Raw genomic sequence first — 8,734 nt, 5'->3', positions numbered from 1 at the left:
GGTTGTTCCTTTATATGGACATCAACATATTCTTCTGTTATGTTTGATCGGAACTAGACTTTGCAGATCGATATCGAGACAAGTACTCATTAAGGGGGTGTGTTGGAATATTAATTCCTACTTGTCTCAGTTGTGACTTTCTATGCAAAGAGTCTGTTCCTATTCTATAGGAGTGGTTTCCCTAGTTTGGTGTGTGGTGGAGATATTCTCTCAACCAACAGATTGCATGTCCAAGATAATTTTCCTATCTTGATACAATAGACATGTATATATATAATATGATATTTGATTAATGGAGGAGAAGATAGTTTGCACTATAAAGTTTTATCAGGATCTCCCACTAACTCTTTTTTAGTAACGTTGAAAAGAAATTTGGATAAAAATGTTATAGGGAATTTTTTGGTAATGGTGAAAAAAATAGTTCTATTACACTAAAAGGGTGGAAGATATATGTGATAAGAAAATGGAAGGACTATAAAAATTTAAGCATGGCAAGTATAGAAAAATCTAGAGTTCATAAATACTTCAAAATATGATGAAGAGAAAACGATGAAGAGGAAACAATTGTTACTTGGATATTTTTAAGGATTCAAATATTATATCTTATTAGGCCGATAGGCCTTCCTTTGAAAGGGACCTTTCGTCGTCCTTCTCCTTCTGACGCTGACACCTGGCGGACACCCGACGAACTTCGTCTTTGTTCAGCCTTCATTCTCACTTGACACCTGGCGGAGTGGGCATTTTCTCCCGTAATGTATTTGCTCAAGTCTCGCGAAACCTCAACGGAAACCCTCTCAAGGTTGCACAATTGCAGTTCTTCTTATTGATTCTGGTGGAGTGCTTATTAGCCGACTCTGTATGTCTCAGGTTCGAAGGTATTTTGCAGAGGAAATCGCAGCTGTAGGCGCTTGGGCGGGTTACCACCTACTCTGGCTCTCAAGAATGGGGAGGCGGTGGTTTTTGGGCGCGGTGAATGCCATTCCAACGACAACAAATCTTTTGTTTTTTTACAGCAGAGCAGTACAGGTATATTTAAAAAAAAGAACAATCTCTGGTTTGATCAAATATATATACATATATGTATGTATCTTGCTATATATGTGTGTATACGTTTGGTTATACTCTGCTGTATATACTTCCCGCCATGTAGGGTAGTATAGTTGTACTGTGCTTGTTTGGTTTTCCTCATCCTCTGGGGTTTGCAGTATATTGAATTAGGAATCATGTTATTCAACTGTTTTGGCTGGTTGGAAAGCAAACTCTGGATAAAATAGTAGTATGCACTGTACTGGCTTTGATTTTTCCACAACTGTATGACTGAAATTCACTGGTTTGTATCTCATGGGAGCTGTAACTCACCCAACGTTCAAATAGTATTGTTTGCTTCTTGATTGTTTGTATTATGATTGTCTGTTCTGATATTGTTATTGGTCTTCTATGCCATTAAATCGTGTTTTGAATTTATCGATCTGGGTAGATGGATGGGAGCGATCCATGGGACTGGAAGGAGGACTCCTTCGTATTGGATGTGGATTCGCCATTGGGTTAGGAATTCTTGACTGCTAATTTCATTATGTTTATGGTATTTCGTAGTGCTCTGTTTGGTTTAATGACTTACATGCAATCTAATTTTGTGTGCAGTTCTATCTCATCTCTGGGATGAATGGACTCAAAGCGAGGCAGAAAACAAAACTTTATTTACATCCACGCCTTTATCAGAAGTAACGGATCCCAGATTGCCCACATTGGATATCAAAAGCAATGAAGGTTAATTATCTGATTTTGAAATAAACCACAGTATGTCAAAAGTTTTGTAATGAGTTGGAGTATGGTTTGGTCTCATTTGGTTAATAGCAGGTAAGAATGAGGATACTATTAATCCAGATCATACTTCAAAGGGCAGTCCCCGGTGTAAAAGAAGGCGAATGCTTTTGTTTCCGGGAGATCAATCTGAGTCTGTATTCTGCGATTCAAACCCAAGTCAACAATGTGAAGGAGGCATTGGACTGGTGAGCCACGAAAACAATAAAAACCTTTACTGGTCATCTGTGAATTTCATTGCACCTTTCAATTTAACTATACCCATGATGTCTGTTGACAGAATAATAGTGAAAGTCATCTTTTGGGTGAATATCAAGACATGCAGGTCCCTGATTCGGCATCCACTTCACTCTAGTTCTCTGCTAACGGTATGAATTGCAAATTGTTTGCTTTGACTTATATGGGTATGTTGGATTGGGAGAATGAGTGTTTGGGTTTTGTGAACAGAAGATCCATTTTGTCCCGGAAATGAAACTGCAGAAAAATGGATGCTTGGATGCATTAATGAGCGTGAAGGCCATATCCTAGGTGACCATGAATTGTAAGTACAATTTCTATTCAGGTTTGATTTTCAAACCCAATGGGTGCACAAACCCTATATGGGCAGTAATATTTGTCTTGAATAAACTGTTATATTGATCCCCTTTTTCCCATAGAATTAAGGATGCCTTCAATCCTGACAAATTTATGTTCTACTTGATGTAGGAATGCCCTTCTACCACTGACGCAAATTCCAGGTATGGTGGTTCTATAAACTATAGAATTAGAAACTCCTTTGGTATTCTTATGTTTATGCTCATCCTTTAAAGTCCTTTGTGACAGAACTTGGTCATAGAACCTATTCTCTCAGAATAGAAAATATGGTGTTGACCTTTACATGACAGCGAACTTAGGCTTGACAGCAACATTTGATGACTTTGACAGTGATCTTCATTACAGCTCTCTTGATATTTGACAATGATCTTAATGATAATGATTGGGATATGTGACAGGACCTATATAACAATAACTTTGATATAGCAAGTAACCATGCTTGGCAGTGACCTTGTATGATTGTAACAATGAGACAATATTAGACCTTGATGTATGACTATTGATGAGAACCAGTATAGTACCCTCGTATAGCAGTGGCCTTGATGATGACAGTAATGACATTCTCTTGATGACAGAGTAACCTTGATGACAGAAAAAATAGTAGCTTGATGACAATAACTTCTGATGCATGCCAATACTCTTGGTATTGAGATGACAGAGATGGCAACAACATTGAAGTGTGTTGTGACGATGGTAGTTAAAATAAATGAATAAATAAAATACTATATATATCTATATATATATATATATATATATATATATATATATATATATATATATATATATATATAGATAAGTAAATTAAGTTGACTTGAGTTTCAGTAATAGCTTAAATGATTGGAAAGTCGGTTTTATATATCAGTGTTATTTAAATTTCTAAAGGAAAGTTGTGAAGTGAAGATTAGGAAGGTAAATATGTTAGGAGTGATAAGGAAAGTTCTTCAAGGAATATTATCAAAATTCAGGAAGTTTGAGAATTTTTCTTCAGACATGCAATGTAAACTCAATTGTATAATATTTGCAGGTGATCCCTGGGCTTGGTATTTCTTAGTTTATTATAACATTTAGTTACACATCATATATCAATAGGAAACTCTGGATGTTGTTTACTGACTTGAACGAACTAGTTTATGCTTGTTTTGCCTTCACTAAATGGCAATATGAATTTCCTTCTATGATTTGTATCAGTTAATGTTCAATAGTAAATGTAGTTCTACTGATTGCTCAGAGAAGAAGCTATGGGATTCCATTCAAGCTATTTTTGATGATACAAAAAAATCTACTGTGCTTGGTGAGAGAAGAATTGCAAATTGAACCATGAATTTTTAAGGGGTGATTCCAGTGATTTTTGAGGGGTGATTTTAGTGATTAACAAAATAATGGCTCAAGTTGGAAGGGTATACTGAGTTAGGAAACATGTTTCCGTTGTTATTTCACCCAGAAACCACTAAGCTGGGGTTGTGAAGGTGGAAGGGCATAATGAGTCAGAAGACGTATTATCATTGTGTTTTCACCCAAAAGCCACTAAATTGTGCTTGTTGGCCACCGTTTTTAATTAGCAGAGTTTTGGCATGATACTGCCACTGAATTATGGGTGCATCCTTTCTAGCTCATTTATAGATATGGTTACTTATTAGTTGAAGAATGCTCGCAACGATGTTTTTGTCTATACCTGATATTAAATGGTAACCTTAGCAACAATGAAGCAGCAACCATTGTGCAGCCGGGTGAAGGGTTTGGAATGAAATGAATTTATATTATATATTGTTTATCTGTAACAGCATATAATGTAGAAGTATCCCTGCACAAATTCCATCCATATACAGCATTCAGCGCAAACATGTGGTATAGGTTTTCGAAAGTTGAAATTTTGCAGCCTTTGGAGCCTTAGTATGTGATGAGCAAATTGAAGGTACATAAGGTAAATAAGTAGGAAATAAATCATAGAGTGAACAATTATGATGGAGGCATCATATGGAGTTCTGTGAGAATGGTTTACTGGATATTTAGAGCTTGGTAGAAGAGGTACATGGGTTCAGAGAGTTTTAGGAAGCCTTTATCTATGGATTCTATTTTGTTATTCCTTCTAGGAACAAGGAAATTCCTTTTTACATACGTGCTTGATCATAACTCGAATTCTGTGTTCCTTTCTAATTCTTCATATGTTCAGGGCACTTGAGCAAGCTCTTTGGTATGACATTTTGATTTACTCATTTGTTTTAGGCGCAAAGTAACACCTTGATAAGAACTGTGCTTGTTCGTTTTGATAATGTTTTGGATTTGTCCCTCAACACTTTCTAAATATTCTAAGTTACCAGAAAAAAAAAAAAAAAAAAAAAAAAAAGGCTGGAATGAGGTCCCTACACGTATATTTAAAAAAAAGAACAATCTCTGGTTTGATCAAATATATATACATATATGTATGTATCTTGCTATATATGTGTGTATACGTTTGGTTATACTCTGCTATATATACTTCCCGCCATGTAGGGTAGTATAGTTGTACTGTGCTTGTTTGGTTTTCCTCATCCTCTGGGGTTTGCAGTATATTGAATTAGGAATCATGTTATTCAACTGTTTTGGCTGGTTGGAAAGCAAACTCTGGATAAAATAGTAGTCTGCACTGTACTGGCTTTGATTTTTCCACAACTGTATGACTGAAATTCACTGGTTTGTATCTCATGGGAGCTGTAACTCACCCAACGTTCAAATAGTATTGTTTGCTTCTTGATTGTTTGTATTATGATTGTCTGTTCTGATATTGTTATTGGTCTTCTATGCCATTAGATTGTGTTTTGAATTTATTGATCTGGGTAGATGGATGGGAGCGATCCATGGGACTGGAAGGAGGACTCCTTCGTATTGGATGTGGATTCGCCATTGGGTTAGGAATTCTTGACTGCTAATTTCATTATGTTTATGGTATTTCGTAGTGCTCTGTTTGGTTTAATGACTTAAAAGCAATCTAATTTTGTGCGCAGTTCTATCTCAGTCTCTCTGGGATGAATGGACTCAAAGCGAGGCAGAAAACAGAACTTTATTTACATCTACGCCTTTATCAGAAGTAACGGATCCCAGATTGCCCACATTGGATATCAAAAGCAATGAAGGTTAATTATCTGATTTTGAAATAAACCACAGTATGTCAAAAGTTTTGTAATGAGTTGGAGTATAGTTTGGTCTCATTTGGTTAATAGCAGGTAAGAATGAGGATACTATTAATCCAGATCATACTTCAAAGGGCAGTCCCCGGTGTAAAAGAAGGCGGATGCTTTTGTTTCCAGGAGATCAATCTGAGTCTGTATTCTGCGATTCAAACCCAAGTCAACAATGTGAAGGAGGCATTGGACTGGTGAACCACGAAAACAATAAAAACCTTTACTGGTCATCTGTGAATTTCATTGCACCTTTCAATTTAACTATACCCATGATGTCTGTTGACAGAATAATAGTGAAAGTCATCTTTTGGGTGAATATCAAGACATGCAGGTCCCTGATTCGGCATCCACTCCACTCTGGTTCTCTGCTAACGGTATGAATTGCAAATTGTTTGCTTTGACTTATATGGGTATGTTGGATTGGGAGAATGAGTGTTTGGGTTTTGTGAACAGAAGATCCATTTTGTCCCGGAAATGAAACTGCAGAAAAATGGATGCTTGGATGCATTAATGAGCGTGAAGGCCATATCCTAGGTGACCATGAATTGTAAGTACAATTTCTATTCAGGTTTGATTTTCAAACCCAATGGGTGCACAAACCCTATATGGGTAGTAATATTTGTCTTGAATAAACTGTTATACTGATCCCCTTTTTCCCATAGAATTAAGGATGCCTTCAATCCTGACAAATTTATGTTCTACTTGATGTAGGAATGCCCTTCTACCACTGACGCAAATTCCAGGTATGGTGGTTCTATAAACTATAGAATTAGAAATTCCTTTGGTATTCTTATGTTTATGCTCATCCTTTAAAGTCCTTTGTGACAGAACTTGGTCATAGAACCTATTCTCTCAGAATAGAAAGCCAAATTTAATCAAAATATAATCAAAGGCTTGAAACTCCATTGGAATGCTTAATACAAGTTATATTCTTTGCTAAATCCCATAGTCAAATCCCAAGGGATAAACTCGGGATATAATCAATGTAGCCCCCTAAATGCCTAACTTCCAGTCACACTTACTGAGGGTAAACTCTGATCTGTCTAATAGAATAGCAGGTACCAGTTCACATGATGCCAAGTGTATCTAGGGGTTCAGTGCTTTGAGTGGGGTGCTAACTGCTAGCTTAGGTTAATGAAGCTATTCAAGTGACTTGGAGATCTTCTGTGTACATCATCCATGAAAGCCGGACTAATCTCCTTGGATGTAGATGAAAGGTTTCAACTTTCAACTTTCAAGGAGAATATAAAGTGGTATTTTATCCATAGAGAGATTATTATACGCATATGAGGATGCTTCAAACCATTCTATGGGTTTTGACAGGTTATGTAGCTTGCCTGGCATATATGTTGCCCATGCAATTATTAATGTGCAGATGCACAGTGATCAGGATACTAATGCTGAGTAGGCTCCTATCTATGCCTCAAGAGTATCTGGGATTTTGTTTATTTATGTTGGAAATCATACCCTGTTTGACTTAGTCGCTCTGAATTTTTCTGGACATACCTAGAAGTTTGGATCTGCCTATTACTCTCTTACAAGTTACAAGATGTCATTGCAGCTGCAATGATATCCTGTTTGACTTTTGGGGACTCAAGGAGCAGTGTTGAAGGCTCTGTGAATGCTTTCTAAGATGCAATGGAGCTATCTAATATTTGACATTTGTCTGGGGGAAAACTATTGATGATCAATTGTCAGCATCCGATTGCGTGGCTGCACATGCATAAAGTGAATAATCTTGTGGAAATGCATTATGAAAGGCTATAGCTGATGCAAATGGCTAAGTTTGCTTTTTTATAAAAGTTTTATAATAGGAGATAGTTAAGTCGATTGCAGTAGTAGCATTAAAAGTCCTGGAAAGGCAATGTAATACTTGAGCATCAACATTTACTTCAGTGTCAAAATGGAACACTCAGGCTTTATAATAAGCTGGGATGGTGGATATATTGATGCATGATAAAATCCTGTGAGCTTGGTTGGGCATACACATCATTCCCTTTTAAAATCTAAAGCTGAGTTGATATTATGAGGAACACAAGATTTCTGATAGATTAGGGAGATTATTGGTTATGTATGTGTTCAAAACTTGCTTCATTGCTAGGAAGATAAATTGCTTTACATTGAACAACATATTTCTGTCATGTATTTGAAATGAAATATGCTTTTGGATGATCTATGTGGTTGTATGTTTGTCCACTCTTGTCTGTGATTGGCATGCTGTTACCCAGTTTCAGTGAACTGAAATTGTATTCTTTCAGAGATTTTCTAGAAGGATCTAAAGTTTATGTTGTTTGAGGAAAACTTCTTGGAATGTTATGTTGGAGTCTGGACCACAGAATGCCTGTATAGAATCACAAGAGAAAAAATTGTATGAAAATGTTGAATGATTCCTGAATTATAGGAAGGACAGTAATTCATTGAAGAGGTTCTATAAAATCTGATAAACCTAACAACATTCAGCCAATATTAAGGTACTCTAAGTTTGATAACTGGCATAAAACTTTAGTAAGCTTTTGTCTCTGAAACTGAGTTCTGATGTTGTCTTCGTGCAGGTAGTATGTACATTGGTGGCCTTACTTGCTTCAATGCCATTAGCAGAGCTTTTATTTTTTCATATTACACTGATTAAAAAGGTTAGTTTTATTTAAAAATCCATATGGTTCTCAACAATCTTTTGTCGATTTATATTCACTAAACTTAACATCCTTTAACAAGAGTACTGAATAGCAGGGAATTACGACATATGAATATGTAGTGGCAATGAGGTCACAAAGTGAGCCGCCAGGAGTTTCTGTTGAGGGTGATGCACGAAGTATACCTTCTTCCCCAAGTGGTTCAACTGCCACTGGTTTAAGTGGAGGAATTTCTCTTGGTTTGCAGTATAAAGGTGCATGGTGTACACCACTTAGAATATTTGTTGAGCATCAGGTATATAAATTTGTTATCCACAATTTCAAATCTTGGTTTAGGTCTGTAATTTGGTCAGACTATAGTAGTACAGGCTGACATGTATTGTGTGTTAAATGGCAGGATGAAGTTATTCCACACCCGTCCACTGTTGATCTTGATGATATCGAGGTTGTAAATAGGATGGAAAACAGGATGCAGAAGCGTCCTGTTAGAATCAGTGCTTGGAGGCTAGCCAAATTGAATCCAGATGA

General features: G+C 36.6%; 1 protein-coding gene across 15 annotated transcripts; it reads left to right on the top strand.

The window, feature by feature from the left end:
• Positions 1-708: 708 nt before the first annotated feature.
• On the top strand, positions 709-8,447 carry LOC149183884 (uncharacterized). 15 transcript variants are annotated; one of them, XM_089417299.1, is made up of 13 exons: positions 1,665-1,767; positions 1,858-2,009; positions 2,102-2,189; positions 2,269-2,362; positions 2,527-2,558; positions 5,233-5,299; positions 5,397-5,525; positions 5,613-5,767; positions 5,860-5,947; positions 6,027-6,120; positions 6,285-6,316; positions 8,126-8,206; positions 8,304-8,443. In XM_089417299.1, exons 6-12 carry the CDS (start codon positions 5,233-5,235, stop codon positions 8,200-8,202), a joined length of 642 nt encoding a protein of 213 aa, XP_089273425.1. In that variant the 5' UTR covers positions 1,665-1,767; positions 1,858-2,009; positions 2,102-2,189; positions 2,269-2,362; positions 2,527-2,558; the 3' UTR covers positions 8,203-8,206; positions 8,304-8,443. The 15 variants fall into 15 exon arrangements, with proteins under 15 accessions (XP_089273413.1, XP_089273415.1, XP_089273412.1 ...); XM_089417298.1 differs by having other exon boundaries at positions 5,203-5,299; XM_089417296.1 differs by lacking the exon at positions 5,233-5,299 and having other exon boundaries at positions 2,102-2,146; positions 2,272-2,362.
• Positions 8,448-8,734: the final 287 nt, after the last annotated feature.

The sequence above is a fragment of the Pinus tabuliformis genome, chromosome 3_2, assembly GCF_031772625.1.
Source record: "Pinus tabuliformis cultivar Carrire ecotype Pingquan chromosome 3_2, CPIR1, whole genome shotgun sequence".
Classification (NCBI taxonomy): Eukaryota; Viridiplantae; Streptophyta; class Pinopsida; order Pinales; family Pinaceae; genus Pinus; species Pinus tabuliformis.
Note: the sequence above shows the minus strand (reverse complement) of the source record. Positions and strands in the feature narration are given on the sequence as shown.